At 46.7% G+C, this 16,702-nt stretch overlaps 1 protein-coding gene and 1 long non-coding RNA gene across 2 annotated transcripts; both read left to right on the top strand.

Annotated features, from left to right (window-relative positions):
* The first annotated feature begins 2,683 nt into the window (after nt 1-2,683).
* Nucleotides 2,684-3,415, top strand: LOC135394879 (uncharacterized). The gene has a single exon (XM_064625924.1). The coding sequence runs from the start codon at nt 2,684-2,686 to the stop codon at nt 3,413-3,415; it is 732 nt and encodes a 243-aa protein (XP_064481994.1).
* A 474-nt stretch (nt 3,416-3,889) lies between these two features.
* On the top strand, nt 3,890-12,205 carry LOC135376771 (uncharacterized). The gene is made up of 3 exons (XR_010417842.1): nt 3,890-3,991; nt 9,645-9,774; nt 11,954-12,205. It is a non-coding gene; the product is annotated as an uncharacterized LOC135376771 (long non-coding RNA).
* The last annotated feature ends 4,497 nt before the right edge of the window (nt 12,206-16,702 follow it).

Raw genomic sequence — 16,702 nt, 5'->3', positions numbered from 1 at the left:
CACAAAGCTGTGCTCACGCCTTGCAGGTGTATCGACAGACAAAAACTACCTATAGTAAAATTCACTAGCATTAGGGAGTGCCCTTCGCTGTTTTGCGGCTATCAAATTTTTGCCCACATGTACACACGCGTGATTTTGATTGGAATAGTGAGCTCCATTCATCAATCCATGGCTAGAAGCGTCTCGCGGTACACCCTGTATATATGCATTATTATTTTTTATCTATGGTGAGTAAGGAAGTTATTATGTACGAACAAATAGCAAATAAATCATTATAGCACGCCCTTCGCATCACACGTGGACACTTGATGTGATTAACTGTGTGTCCATCTTAATTAATTAACTGTGTAGCTGAGAAAAACTGAGAAAACTGTGGCGGCATTGCCAGCGCCATCACATCAAGGCGCGAATAATAAATAGCCTTGCCTCGCTCAGCCCGAGCTCTCGCTCTGACCTGGCAATTCCACCGCCATGTTGTTGTCTGGTCTCGTTAGTCTTCAGTAGCACTACAGTGGTGACCCGGACGTGATGATAGACGGTACACCGAAGCGCGACACCCAGGTGTTCAAGAGGGCGGCTGCAACTGTGGACGCAGTGGCGTCGGGTACCGGTACAGCCTCGGGCCAACGGGTGAAGCGGTCAATGATGGTGAAGATGTAACGATAGCCGGATGATATTGGGAGTGGTCCCACCAAGTCGATGTGGATGTGCGCGAAGCGGCTGTCTGGCGCGGGAAACTGAGAAGGATGGCGGCGGGTGTGCCTGTGAACCTTAGTCCGCTGACACGGAATGCAGGCTTGAACCCAGTGCTTAATGTCCTTGTTCATGAAGGGCCAGACGTAGCGCCGAGAAATGAGTTCTTGTGTTGCGCGTATGCCAGGATGGGACAATGAATGATAGGTCGAGAAGACTTCTCGTCGAAGTGCCGCCGGAACAAATGGGCGGGGTCGACCTTGTGACGTGTCGCACGCGACAGGATGTGTAGCGCCTGGCAGGTCGACATCCTCTATGGTTAAGGAAGACGACGGGTCACTTCTGAAAGATGAGAGTTCTTGATCGGATGATTGGGCCTGGGCCAGTGCGTCGAGGAGCGAAGACTGACAGGTTGTCCCAATGAAGTTGACGCGACTGAGAGCGTCCGCCACCACATTATCTGCACCACTGATGTGCTGAACGTCTGTGGTGAACTCCGAGATGAATGCGAGGTGGCGGGTCTCACGAGGGGTGTAGCTTGTGCTGCATGAAGAAAATGCGTAGACGAGGGGCTTATGATCGGTGAATACAGTGAATTGTCGGCCCTCCAAGAAATGGCGAAAGTGCTTGACGGTGAGATATATGGCCAGGAGCTCGCGACCGAAGGCACTGTAGCGAGTCTCCTGGGGCTTCATCTTGCGTGAAAAGAATGCTAGAGGGCGCCAAGCGCCAGAGATACGTTGTTGGAGGACGGCGCCGACAGCTGTGCTGGAGGCATCGACCATGATGGACGTTGGGGCGTCGTGTTGAGGATGGAATAAAAGGGACGACGAAGCGATTGCCTGTTTGATTGCCTGGAAGGCAGCTGCCGCTTCAGGGGTCCAAACCAGCACAGAGTGTTTCGAGCGCTTGGTGCAGAGCAGAGCCTCGAGAGGACTCAGTTTGGCTGCGCATGATGGCACAAAGCGCCTATAAAAATTCACCAGCCCCAAGAATTGTCGTAGGTTGGTCACGGAAACGGGCTGCGGGAAGTCTTGAATGGCAGCGGCTCGGGATGGTAAAGGCATGATGCCCTGGCTGTTGACATGGTGGCCAAGGAAGTCGAGTTCTCCGACTCCGAATTCGCTCTTAGCGGCGTTGATAATGATGCCGCTCTGTTGTAAGCGGGTAAAGAGTGCCCGAAGATGATGTTCGTGCTCTGTTGGGGAGCGGCTTGCGACGAGGAGGTCATCCATGTAGGCGTAGACAAATGGTAATCCGCGAATGATGTTGTCGATGAACCTCTGAAAAGTCTGGGCAGCGTTCCGCAAGCCAAAGGGCATTCGAAGGAACTCAAACAGGCCAAATGGGGTCGTAATGGCGGTTTTTGGTATATCCTCCTCTGCCATAGGAATCTGATGGTAAGCGCGGACGAGATCTATTTTCGAGAACGTGGTGGCGCCTTCCAGATGAGCTGAGAAGTCCAAGATGTGCGGGATGGGATAGCGGTCGGGGATGGTTGCTTTGTTCAATGCGCGATAGTCGCCGCACGGGCGCCAGTCCCCGGTCTTCTTTGGCACCATGTGCAGCGGCGAAGCCCACGTACTGGATGATGGCCTGATGATACCAAGTTCAAGCATGTGGTCAAATTCTGCCTTTGCCACGCGGAACTTTTCGGGTTCAAGCCTGCCTTCCGTGTCAGCGGACTAAGGTTCACAGGCACACCCGCCTCCATCCTTGTCAGTTTCCCGCGCCAGACAGCCGCTTCGCTCACATCCACATCGACTTGGTGGGACCACTCCCAATATCATCCGGCTATCGTTACATCTTCACCATCATTGACCGCTTCACCCGTTGGCCCGAGGCTGTACCGGTACCCGACGCCACTGCATCCACAGTTGCAGCCGCCCTCTTGAACACCTGGGTGTCGCGCTTCGGTGTACCGTCTATCATCACGTCAGACCGAGGTCCCCAGTTCGAGTCCGCCCTCTTCTCTAGACTCGTCAACACTATGGGCTGCAAGCGGATTCGAACGACTGCCTACCACCCGGCGTCAAACGGCCTCGTGGAGCGCTTCCACCGACAGCTCAAGGTTGCCCTCCGGGCTGCTCCCGAAACACCCTGGCCAGAAGTCATACCGCTCGCGCTCCTGGGGATCCGTTCCACCTTCAAACCTGACATAGGCTGCACCGTCGCCGAGCTGGTATACGGCACGTCCCTACGCCTCCCCGGAGATCTCATTTGCCCGTTGCCAGGCAGCACTGCTCTCTCACCAGCTGACTACGTTTCGCGGCTCCGCCATACTATGGCCGCCCTTCGTCCAGCAACATCTCGGCCCTCGCGTGTGTCCTCGGCCTTCCAGCATCCCGACCTCGCCTCCTGCACACACGTCTTTGTGCGCTGTGACGCTGTACGGAAGCCCCTGCAACCGCCCTACACAGGCCCTCACCTCGTGCTGCGCCGTTCACCCAACTTTTACACCATTCAGCTGAACGGCCGCGAGGACACTGTTGCCTTAGAACGGCTTAAGCCGGCATACGTCGACGCTGTACCACCGTTGCCGCCCTCCTTCTCCGTGGAGCTACTCTACGACTCACCCTCCACGGCAAGCTGTCCGCTCACTACTCCAACTACTCTTCCCCCACCGTCGCCTCCTCGGCTGTCTACCCGACTCAGACCGCCCCGACAAGTCACTTGGGCTCCCAAGCTCGTTTCTATTCGCCAGCTTCCAGCGCTCGGCTAGGGGGGAGGCCCTGTGGCGGCATTGCCAGCGCCATCACATCAAGGCGCGAATAATAAATAGCCTTGCCTCGCTCAGCCCGAGCTCTCGCTCTGACCTGGCAATTCCACCGCCATGTTGTTGTCTGGTCTCGTTAGTCTTCAGTAGCACTACAAAACTGTAGCTATCTCCCGGGTATGGACGTTAACGGACGAACAGCATGCACAAAGGGGTTAGTTTACGAGTCTTGTTCCAACTTGCAGGTGTCTCACTAGAAAGACAACCATAAGACCCACATGATATAGCCTGTGGGATCATTCGATTCAATTGTCATGCCTAGGACGCAGCCGTCAAAACGAAGATGTGTGTTTTCCTCACGAGGTGTCAAAATTCCAGAAACGTTTGCCCGGCACGGCGTTTGAATTTGAAAAAAAAAAATTAAAACGCTACTAACTTATCATACATTTTACAGGCACTCCGTGAAAAACAAAACCAGATGAACACAAGGGGTCTCCACATTATAGGTGTGACACCGTATTTCTATACCAACACACCCACAATTGGTGACGACATCAAAGAAGACCTGCGACGCATTGTTACGTAAGTGAAATAGGTACCGAAAATCGTACCGGAATAAGCACTGGATTCATTTATTGTCAGCTAATGGGAATTGGGGACAGTTATTACACACAATCAATCCATCAATTGTGTTGCTAGTACAATGATGCGAGACGTATACTTTGTTCCACGAACATTCTGCGAAAGTGCTCGACGGAACAGAGTGGGCGATCAAGCACCTGACTAAGCCTATTACTATTTTTGTTACAATATATATTGAAGCTGAGCGCACTGGAAGTACGCTGGCGAAAGAGATAGCTGAAAAAGCCTTATATTTGTTTTGTTTGTCTTGAATATTCTTCCAGAATGACCATTTCATGCCTCTGTTCAGGCCTCTTATCTTCGTAACCATTAAAGCTACGCTGTTATCCTTTTTAGACTTACTGCCTATATGCTGCTGTACTCTATGTTGTACCTTCGAGGTTCTAGAGTTTCCAGGAGCCTAGAGAAAAATCGCAAAGTAGCCTCATTTGAAAAAGAGAAGCAAATTTGGCGGCTTTGCTGGCGCGTGAGTGCAGAATGCAATTCCATGACCAGCCGTGATGGTAAGCACGAGGCAAGTAGCTGGTCCAATGCTCACACACCATGATTAATGATTTTGCGCAGCTAATGCCAAAGTTGGAATTTCATCATATGCTACTGAATGTGGGGGTCCAGTTTCCACAGCCCCAGGCTTCTTTTATGCGAGACAGAACCTCGCCAATGAGGACTCATGCGTAATCTAAAAAAAATAAAAACTGGGTGGCGCTTTTGGGGCATGATAGTCCCAACTAGATAGCTGATGACCTAAAATTTGCGAATCAGCTTCCTAAGTGGCTTTTGGCAAAAGCGAGATAGCAGGATGGAAGACAAACTTATGTTTTAAGATCGACTGCCTTTCAACTAGGATTGTCTCCCTTTCTTTTTTCGCATACTATTTCTTAGATAGAAAATTGACCTACCTGTACAAGACAGATGACAAAACCGCATCTGGCTGTCTGCATCTAACCGCATCTAACCTCATGGCCTGTTTATAAGAAATGTCTAACGAATAATCAACAAAAACACCCTGATTGGAAACTTCACAGTATCGACAAATACACGAGATGCAGATATGCTGAGGTGTCCTGCTGTTCAAGTGGAGACCGCCTCCATTTGATTGTTTTGCTGATTCTAAAGGTGCAGCGGAGACCGTGACCCTACACCACATTATACCTTGCTTTTGAACTATCAACAACTTTTGTGTATCATTTACAGGATTAGCAGCACCCTGGTATACTTTAGACCAGTAAGTGTATCTAAGTAACATGCATAACATTTCTTCCCTCTGTTATATGAAGCACAAGAAATGCATGTTTTCAGACATTTTTGCCAAGTGTGGCAGTTGGAAGAGGAGTTTCCCTATGCACCACTTCTCTGTGGAGCTTATGTAGCACCAAGGTGTACAGGAAGCTAGATCGGCTCACTGTATGGTATAGAAACAACGATTTGGGGGTTGTAGATCATCCTGGATGAATACTTGAAAACGTTGTATGACGTCCAGAGGAAAGGTGAACTGTATTTTCATCGTTAGCTCTTGCACAAACACTGGATGTTGTGTACTGTAGGGGAGACGGTTGTCTAAAATCAGCACACCGTGGTTTATCTCGTCAGGTGTTGCAAGACTATTTGTTTCGAATAATAAACACGCGCAGCACATGATCCACCTTAAAATACATTTTCACAATAACCTAGTTAATATGGGACGGCGAAGTACTGACAGGCGGTTTTCGCTAACAATGTCCTCAACAGTAGATGTATCACTGTAATGTCGCTATGTATTGTGAAACAGGACATGCATTACCACTTGTGGATGGCACTCCTCCTGCTTGTATAATTCATGAATACACTATCACCTCTATCACCAGCAAAACAGCTAGATAAGTATTCGCGTACATACCATTTTCTGGTAATGTTGTTGGTACAATGTGCTGCGAGACAGGACGTGCACTAGCACCACTTGTGGACAGTGCACATCCTGCGTCTGTAATTCAAGGACATGGTATCACCTCTATCAGCAGTATGTACAGGACCCAATAGTTTGAATTTGGTGTGAGCCATGAGATACCTTTATTTCGTCATTAGTGAAAATGTCATTGCCACACAGTGAAGACACACTTATTAATAATACTGGAGGGTCTACTAATACTGATACTGTACTGGGAGGCAGCTAATGCCACTGCTACATAGAACGTGTTGTTGAACACACCACTTGACGCGGGCTCCGTCATGCTGCTTGACTGGCCCTGTAATAGTATTTTATATTGAGAAAATGATACATATGAACGGTGGCTGTTTACACTGCTAAGCGTTGTTTGAAACAAGCACTCGAAGAAGAAACATATGAGAGGGGCTAATAGTTCATCTTCAATAGGCGCAAACAAACAGCAAACAGCGATGGGGGACGAAATATTGCTCCTCGTAAAACATGCTCAGTGGATTCTTAACATGCTTACGGAGTTACAAGGGCTACCAAGACAGCATGTACGACGTTTATTCAATCTCTAATTTTACCGTCGACGTTCCGCGGGGCAAACTTTTGGCAGCCAATAGAACTGCTAGATAATTCTAGTTGGAAGGAACCACAACCACGGCAGGCTAGTGCACGATACCACTATATTTTCTTTTGTTGCGTTCCATTCTAACCTAACTGAATGCGCTTACCATTTGTCCCGGGAACAACGTAGGCATAGCCCTTAGCCGACTTCGTTTTGAAGCGAAGCCGAGGCGAGGCGAAGACTCTCTGAAATGTGAGGATCACATGTGCGGAGCACTTTATGCATAGTAGGATGCCGGGTGTGATTGCGGCCTCCCATTTTCGTTTTGTCATTCTCCCTTCGCCGGTGAGCTCCAGGAACATAACATCGCGTTCCCGTAATCTTCGACATGATACAACTTCCCTTGGGAGAAACTGTCACGGCAGAGCACTTGAAATATGGATGGACTATGGATTTGTCCGCTGCGTCACGGTCCGAACCAACTCGCAACAATGTCGTTGTCGCTGAGACGCTCGCGGCCGTAGAGGCTGCGCTTACGTTCAAACCTAAGCGACTAAATAACTAAGCAATTATCGGGAGAGAAAATTGGCCAAATAGGTCGTCGGAGTATGCTGAACTTCATGGTAAGAGTTTCATACCCACGTTCCCGGATGTTTTACGAGAATGGAAATATTTTTTAAAGACTGGCAAAACAATTATCACTCATGTTTAACTTCTGGTTTTCCAGAAAACTGTTACGCGTCGAAAAAGTGCTGTTTTGCAACTGAGGCGACTTTGCGATATTTCATCTGGACACCTGCAAACCCACAGAAGAAACAGTACGGCAGCACGTAGGCAATAAGTGTGGCGAAAAACTTCCATAGCATAGCCTTAATGGTTACAACGAAGGTACTAGACCTGAAAATTGAGGAATTGCTGGGCTCACAACAGTCATTTTTGGAGATTATAAAAAATATATAGAAGAAAGAAAGAAAGAAAGAAATATATTTTCAGCCATTTTATCCGGCAATATATTTCCTTAGCAGTAGGCTTCAATGCGGCGTTAAATCACCCCTTAATGAAAATAACTGTACAACGTACAGAAGGGTGTAGTTGCACCATATATTGTGTTCTTGGTTTCTATTCAGAGGTGGGGAGTAATGCATTACAAAGTAATGCATTACCGGTAATGCATTACTTTTGAGTAATGAGTAATGGTAATGAATTACGTTTTGCCAGCAAGTAATGAGTAATGGTAATGCATTACATTTCGACTGAGTAATGCAGGGTGGCATTACTCATTACTTTTGTCCAATGTTCATTGCGCCACGTGAAGATTGGGAACCATCCAGGTTTTCAACCCGCCTTTAACAATGAGCATGAAAGAACTGATGTTCTGAGGCTGGAATTCCAGCCTCAGAACATCAGTTCTTTCATGTTCAACAGTTGCCGCCTGCGTCGATCCCGTCGTATGAATGTGTGTATGAGTGAAAGAGGATGAGTGAGAGAGAGTGGCTGGTTTGTCCCTTCAGATGACGCACCCTGGAAGTCGCTAAGAAGGCGTGTTAGCTTAGTTCATTTGGTAGAGCCCTGGACCGGCAATCCAGAAGATGTGGGTTCGACTCCTACAGCTGGCTAACCTTTTCAGTGACTTTCATATTTCATCTTTAACAATGAGCACAGGGCAACAAGGAAAGAGAAAGGCGCAGCCTGGGGAATTCTGCAGACTTCAACAGTCGGCGGTGTGTGTCACAAGTGTCTACATGATGATATCTCCGATTTTCTCTTGTGCGCATTTGGAGTAAAGGAAAATCAATGAAATAGAAACATAGCCTATACGTAACAATTGCTGTAGGGATTCACCGTTTTGGTATGGTACTGTGTTAGCTTCTCTTGTGCTGTCAGAGGAAGTTTCTCCGCCAGAACAGAACTGTAGACTGGGCCTCATCCGCCGGCTCCATAATGCTAGGAAAGGCATCATCTGCAATAAATCTTATCTATAGCTTTTGCCTATCCGACTCGCTTCTGCGGGGATTTAGTGGCACCGATTTGGGGATACTCGGGACGCTATTGCCTATAGCAAAAAAAACAGCAAGGAAAAAACTTATGCATAGCACCTTTGAGGTTTATGCCCTGAAACGTAAATGTAATGCCAGAGTAATGCCATTACTTCGTTAAAGTAATGACATTACTAATGCATTACTAATATCCAAAAAGTAATGAGTAATGTAATGCATTAGTTTGTTATACAAGTAATGAGTAATGGTAATGCATTACAAAATAAAAGTAATTTCCCCACCTCTGTCTATTCTTCAAGTGAAATAAATTTTGTTGTAACAAAGTAACAGCATAGACATGCTATGCAGCATAAGTTCTCGTTGAGAACTAACCAATCGGCAATGCCGTGCGCGGCCTCCTCATCCATTGCTGTGACAACAGGTGACATAGGCCCGGTTTGAGCAACGATTCAATGCTTCAGTGACAATAACTTCCTTTAGTGAGGCACAGTTAATCGTCATATTCGAGTTAAGGGTCGACGATATCTGTGCAAACTCAGCAATGATGACATACAAACATATTGTGAGGTAGGAGCTGTCTGCGCCCACTAGCCACGCGATCGTCGCTACCCCCCCTTCCTAGTCAAGCCCATAACATCATGACGCAAACCTAAATCAACAAATTCTTGGAAGTCGAGGGCTTTTGCGAGGGATGTGCTTCTTAAAACCCCTGCTTGTGCTCTCGCCTGATCGTGTTTCGTGCTTGAGCACACTTGTTTCTCGGGCAAAAAAGAGCAAGGAAGGGACGTGTGCTTCACTGCCCCTTGAACCCTCTCTACTGTTGTGTATGTGACGAAGGTAGCGCCCTCTGCAGTTATTTTCCCAAGGAAAGGGTTGTCTACGTTATGTGCTATGTTCTTGTTGTTAGTCCCTGGGTAACTGGACACCTGAGTTTTGGCATTAAAGCAACCGTGATCGTGGGGCCTCTCCTGTTATTGTAAAGTTGAACGACGCCGCTTGGGCCTGCAAGAACGCACTAACAGCCACCTGGGCTTTAGCAATTTCATTCCCAACCCCATTCCCATTCCAACTTCCACCAGCACATTATTGGGTACTTATGCGCATTAATTAGTTATCTTGCAGGGAAGTCGACTTAGACGCCCTTCTCATCAGAACAACTCAGACAGAGGCTGCTCTATTCGAACCAGAGTGTCGTCTTACCGGACCATCACTATGGACGCATCTAGACAATCTGCAAAAACAAGTAACTTTTGTAAGTAACTACGACTTGAATACTGTAGATGCTTTGAAATCGTGTTACAACATAATTGAATGCCTCCGACTGGGGCTCCGTCCCAACTCGACCTGACGGACGTCTTTTCAGTACGTTCGAATATTACACAGAAATAAGCTTTCACTAGCACTTTATCAATAGGCGAACAAAAGTAAAACTGGTGTTATTTTTCTGTTCCTTGAGTAAGAAACAGGTGCTACATAATTAGCAAGCTATTAATTTAGCATTTATAGCCTTTATTTATATTTTAATTAAGTTAGCAATAATTACACAAGTAGCGTAAAGCTATCATCCGGCTTCCTGTCATCACTCTGTTTGCGTAACGCTCGTGAAAGCTTAATTTTGAACACCCTATATTGGAAGAATGCATCTAGGGCGAGTTCACGGAAGTGCTGCAGCTGCTGCAACGCCCGTGCAAGATTTTGTGCACCGTTGAGGAGGTGACGTGAAAACTGTAGCTGTGAAACATTGTGCTTTTCGACGCTTTTTTTTTTCATCCACGTGGTGTCTGGTGATCATTAATGTGCTATAGATAAGCCGATTCTTCCGCCGCGAGCCAGTTTGGAATATCACGGTACTCTACACAAGATAATTGTAATGTCATATCGTGATATGTCCTCTGTCCTCTCTATGTACTCTGAAGAAAGCGGTTATGATTATTCAGAGCCGTATATTAAAAGGGAGTATATTAAAAGTTGGAAATACAACAGGAAGGACAGACTGGCATCGTGGCGGACAGTATGGGAACTGGTATTCCGTGGAATAACACTTCACAGGCTTCAACTACAAAGCATGCACAATAACTGAGACTGTAACTGAACACAATCTGATGAAGTGACACCAGAGAGTGATGTACACATCCACTGACAGTGTCTCTGAGGCAGCACTGTGCTCCTTCACCCTCTCACATCGGGAGTGAAGCGAAGACGTGTCTCTCGAACAAAAATAGAAAAAAAGTGTTCCTTCACGAATTTTTTGTGCATCTATCCAACGGATCTTTGTTCTGAAAGCAGCTACGGTAGCAGGTGACCGAAGGGACCAGATATTCTCACTGGGACAACTTCGTAGCCATTATAATTAAATAGTTAATCATTTAAAGTCAATTAGGACGTTTGATGGTGCCCTTTAGCATATCCTATACTGCAACTGACTTTTTATTAAAAAGTTATGTGATAAAAACCTGATCGAATTTTCTTGGACACCCTGTAATATATGCCTTGGGGGTAGTTGCATTTATAATCGAATGATGCCCGCCGGTCACATTTTTCATTTCTCTCGAAAACATGTATGTTATCCCACCCACAAATACATGCAAAAGGTACCTGACCGCAAGTCTCTGCGATATTTTCGTCTCCGTCCAAGGCGCTTCGAAGCAACCGGCGCGAAAGATCATTATTTTCTCTTTCGTTTGACGTTAAACGCATTGCTTTTTCATTAGCCATTATCCCGTAACAATGCCGTGAACACGGAAGGGTAGAGGAAAATTATCATTTTCGCGGCAGTTTTTACCCAAAAGCACATCTTTAAATTTTCCAATATTTTGTACTAACATAGCTGAGACATAGCTCTTTCAGGATATGCAATAAAATGTTTCCTTATTTTGGTCCCACAGGGCGCGCAATTTTTTTTTTCGCACTCCCATTAGGCAGCGCTCACAGGGGTCAAACACAGGTACACAGATTGGACTTCTATCCCGACCCCTGTCTTTCTTTTTCGTTTTTTTTTTTTTTTTTTGGGGGGGGGGGGCTTTCAGTGAGGGTGCCGTCATGCCGAAGGCCAAATGTAAAAATGCTCTCTGTTGCGTTTTCGGGATTTTGTTTCGTATGCTTTTGACCATATAAATATCCCACGGTGGAACGTGCACCGTCCACTTTGTCAGCAAAAAAACTTCGTTCAAATGGGACACCTCGTTCAAGAGAGACAAGGTCGCAAATTTGGAAAAAATTTGAGGCGCGAAATCGCGCCGGTTGCTTCGAAGCGCCGTGGACGGAGAAGAAAACACCGCAGAGACCTGCGGTCAGGCAGCTTTTGCATCTCTTTGCAAATGTGACCGGCGGGCATCATTGATTATAAATGAAACTTGTTTCACAGGGAAGCATGCCCTTATCAGGAAGAATGACTGACGTAGATTGCATTGGACTTGTGTCTTTTCATGCAGGTTCAGTCGTTGGAATTTGCAAGGACCGTCCAGCTTCCCTCCGATCTACGGATATTGCTCTCTTTCAGCTGTACCGGGTTCAGGACATTTTACAAAAGCCTCTTGGCTCACTTGAGTAATCAAGATATCGATAAAATTCGGCATGAGAAGTGTAGAGTAAGCCAGTTGGCGAAGTATGGAGAGGAAAATGTAAGCGTGCGTATGGTTCACCTTCCGCAGACTCATGGAATCGGTTTGCCATAACGCAGACCCAGTGCCCACAAAAATTCATACACGAAGCTTATGCTGCTCTCTGTGCAACAATCCACTATCAGTAGTGAACATGGAAACGAGCAATAGTTGTCGAGGTACCTTCACGTCGAGTCAGACAGGGTCTTCCGGAGAATGCCAATCATGCCCTAATACGCATGCAGTTCACTGCCCATAAAATTACCCCAAACTTTTGAGCAGTTATATTATTTTTGTTGTTAAATCGGCAAAGTTAAGGGGGTCAGTCTACAGTTTTTCATATTTGGCATTTTCTTATCTTTGGAGCTTCATGTCTCTGAAACTGCTAAATATAGCAGAATGAAACCTGGAAATAAACGTGGCAGATAGACTTAATCTGTGCCGTTCCGTCCTTTATATACTATTCCGTTATATATTAAGGAAAGCGAATATCCCTTATCGCACGGATAATGCTTAAAATAATCGTTGAAATTAATCGTCACTGGAGCTGCAACGCCACCAAGCATATGGACCGTGAAACTTCAAAAGGAGAATTTGGTGAAAAGTTACCTAAGAGGTACCCACGTGACATGGCTTGTGACCCTGCTTGGATGAACAGTTTCACCCAATACCAAGTAACCCAAGTGTTGAACGTTGGTCGCTATTGGTTGTTTGTTGTCGAGCATCTATGAGCACAAGCTGGCCATAATGGGCTGTCATACAAAATATTTTCAGTGTGCTATCTGTTTGTCGCGAATTCACGTCGTTATTACGTGCCAGGCATGTGGCCGTGGCGCTTTCCGAGCGCAGGAATTTTCAAGGTAGCACTTAATACGGCTGGATTCGATACGTCCATGCACGGAGTTGCTCAACGATATCCGGTGTAGTCACATCCGCACTGCGAGGGCGGCGAGGGCGACGAAACCCAAAGACGAGCGGATGCGGTGCCCATATCATGATCCAAGTTCCTAAAACCGCTAGATTTCTGACATTCATGTTCGGGTGACAAGGGTCACGTGATCCATCTCGGGCGCCAAGGTAGCAATTCGCGAGCGCTGGGCCGTGTTGCCATCAAATCACCACCCGTATTCGCCATTTGTCGCTTTCTAATCAGTCGAAGAAGGGGCGAGTGATGAAGCGAGTGACGTCTGCACGTCTCCGTATAATTCTTTCTTCTGCTCATTCGTTTTCAGCTCAGGCGTCGCTCAAAACTGAGTGCTACGCTGAGTCACATCCCAGGGAAACTATGTACGACACCGCGTGCCTCCCTCCATTAATCATTCTCCGAAGCGCTCTTAAGTGAAACTTATTTATTTATTGAGTGGTACTGATCATATGAGCGTCGATGTGCGTAGCAGAGCTCTCGCTAGCTTTCACGCAACCTGCGCCCGTCGTGGTTTTGCAGGATGTAATTTCCACATGCTCCAATATTGGATGTCAGCGTTCGCGATCCTTGTCACTTTTGACATTTTGATTATCTCATCTCCTGAGCAGAGTTGTAGTTGTAGGAATTACCCAACACACATGTCAACATTACTCTTCAAGGGTTCGTACATCGTCATGTTTCAGAAATGCCACCAAAGCAAACTGATGGGCATGGAAAGCAACAGCATGACCAATTATGTCGTCCATGTAACCCTTAGTTCGCGTCGCGAGGATACCGTAGACATGTTCTACACCAACGTGACGTATAAGATGAAGGTACGTCGCACTGCTTAATCAATCAATTCTCTATGGGTCAGATTAAATTACAATAAGTTCTTATAGGAAGGGAGTTGCCTCAGGACAGAAGCCGCCGATATTTCGAACAGAGACTGTTCTTCTTCTGGGCACCGTCCTCATCATTGGCATGGTATTTAAAGGGTTAGGTGTGACGTGTTTAAAGGTTCATGCGAATTGTGGGTCAACAGCCCGGAGGGAAGAAAGGTCCGTACGGGTTTTTACGGCGGGAGTGAATGGCTGCTTTGTTAGAGTGTGGAGGGGATTATGTGAACGTAGTGATCTAGGCTACAGACCGGTTGCAGAAAAATGGAAGGCTCACGAACACGTGGACGAAACGGGACAACAGGCAAGAATTCGCAAGCATAGCGAAAGATAAGGAGGTTAGTGGTTACGTGGGGAAAATTCCAGAACGAACAATTTTTTTTTTTTTAATATATATCTGTAATACAAAGTTGTGGCATGCAATAAAGAGAGCAGAAAGCAGTGGCCATGCAGAACATAACAGATGATAATGGAGGTAGATGGCAAAAAGCATATTTTATTTGTGAAGTGTTTCTAGGGTGCCTTGTGATTTGTTGATACCGGACGGGTGAAGAGCGTTGAACTTGTATATGAGATAAGACTCCCTATCACGTCTATCACGTATGGATCTAAACCCGGTTTCTAGAATATATAGTTTAATGTTGTCAAAATTGTGACCAGGAACGTTAAAGTGTTCGGCGACTGCTTTGGGGAGTTTGTTGGACGTGTCGGTTCTGTGTCCGGTAAGGCGGTTGTTCATTTGTTGGCCGGTTTCACGAATGTATTGCATAGAGCAGTCGCCGCATTCAATGCAGTATATAACATTGGAGCTTGTGCATGTGAATGCGTGGTTAACGGGGTGGGTGTAATTGCTCGCAGTGCTTTTGATGGAGTTAGCGTGTTGAACGTGCTTGCATGTTTTGCAGCGCGGGAGGTTGCAGGGTCGTGTTCCCGTGTACGGGGCGCTCGTTTTGCTGATTTTGGCATTGACCAAGGAGTCTGCCAGGTTTCTTGCGCGTCGGTATGTCACCTGTATGGGATTTGTGAATATGTTGTTAAGTCGGTCACTGCTTTGGAGGAGGGGCTCGTGCTTCTGTAGAATGGCTTTGATGTTTGGAAGTGCGTTGGAATATCTTGTGATGAAGCTTATTTGGCACGCGCCGGGATTTTTTCGGTTTTCCAGAACCTCGTTTCGATCGAGTGTGAGTGCCTTGCGACGGAATTCGGTTAGGAGGGAGTCTGGATAGTCCCTTTGGGCAAGTGTACTGCAGAGTTCGTCAAGCTTCTCAGCGTAATCTGTGTCGTCTGAACAAACTCTGCGTAGTCTTACACTCTGCCCATTAGGAATTCCAACCTTACAGTGACGCGGGTGGTGACTCTTGAAGTGAAGGTATTGTTGTTTGTCAGTTGGCTTTTTGTACAGGGTTGTGACGAGGTTGCCGTTGTCTAGTGATATCGTGGTGTCGAGGAAGTTAACTTCCTCGACGCCACGATATCACTAGACAAGTCACCACTTTCACCTATCACTAGTCACCACCCGCGTCACTGTAAGGTTGGAATTCCTAATGGGCAGAGTGTAAGACTACGCAGAGTTTGTTCAGACGACACAGATTACGCTGAGAAGCTTGACGAACTCTGCAGTACACTTGCCCAAAGGGACTATCCAGACTCCCTCCTAACCGAATTCCGTCGCAAGGCACTCACACTCGATCGAAACGAGGTTCTGGAAAACCGAAAAAATCCCGGCGCGTGCCAAATAAGCTTCATCACAAGATATTCCAACGCACTTCCAAACATCAAAGCCATTCTACAGAAGCACGAGCCCCTCCTCCAAAGCAGTGACCGACTTAACAACATATTCACAAATCCCATACAGGTGACATACCGACGCCCAAGAAACCTGGCAGACTCCTTGGTCAATGCCAAAATCAGCAAAACGAGCGCCCCGTACACGGGAACACGACCCTGCAACCTCCCGCGCTGCAAAACATGCAAGCACGTTCAACACGCTAACTCCATCAAAAGCACTGCGAGCAATTACACCCACCCCGTTAACCACGCATTCACATGCACAAGCTCCAATGTTATATACTGCATTGAATGCGGCGACTGCTCTATGCAATACATTGGTGAAACCGGCCAACAAATGAACAACCGCCTTACCGGACACAGAACCGACACGTCCAACAAACTCCCCAAAGCAGTCGCCGAACACTTTAGCGTTCCTGGTCACAATTTTGACAACATTAAACTATATATTCTAGAAACCGGGTTTAGATCCACACGTGACAGACGTGATAGGGAGTCTTATCTCATATACAAGTTCAACGCTCTTCACCCGTCCGGTATCAACAAATCACAAGGCACCCTAGAAACACTTCACAAATAAAATATGCTTTTTGCCATCTACCTCCATTATCATCTGTTATGTTCTGCATGGCCACTGCTTTCTGCTGTCTTTATTGCATGCCACAACTTTGTATTACAGATATATATTAAAAAAAAAAATTGCTCGTTCTGGAATTTTCCCCACGTAACCACTAACCTCCTTATCTTTCGCTATGCTTGCGAATTCTTGCCTGTTGTCCCGTTTCGTCCACGTGTTCGTGAGCCTTCCATTTTTCTGCAACCGGTCTGTAGCCTAGATCACTACGTTCACATAATCCCCTCCACACTCTAACAAAGCAGCCATTCACTCCCGCCGTAAAAACCCGTACGGACCTTTCTTCCCTCCGGGCTGTTGACCCACAATTCGCATGAACCTTTAAACACGTCACACCTAACCCTTTAAATACCATG

Source organism: Ornithodoros turicata, chromosome 1, assembly GCF_037126465.1.
Source record: "Ornithodoros turicata isolate Travis chromosome 1, ASM3712646v1, whole genome shotgun sequence".
NCBI classification, from domain to species: Eukaryota; Metazoa; Arthropoda; class Arachnida; order Ixodida; family Argasidae; genus Ornithodoros; species Ornithodoros turicata.
The sequence above is the reverse complement of the archived record's forward strand: the minus strand, read 5'-3'. Positions and strand labels throughout refer to the sequence as shown.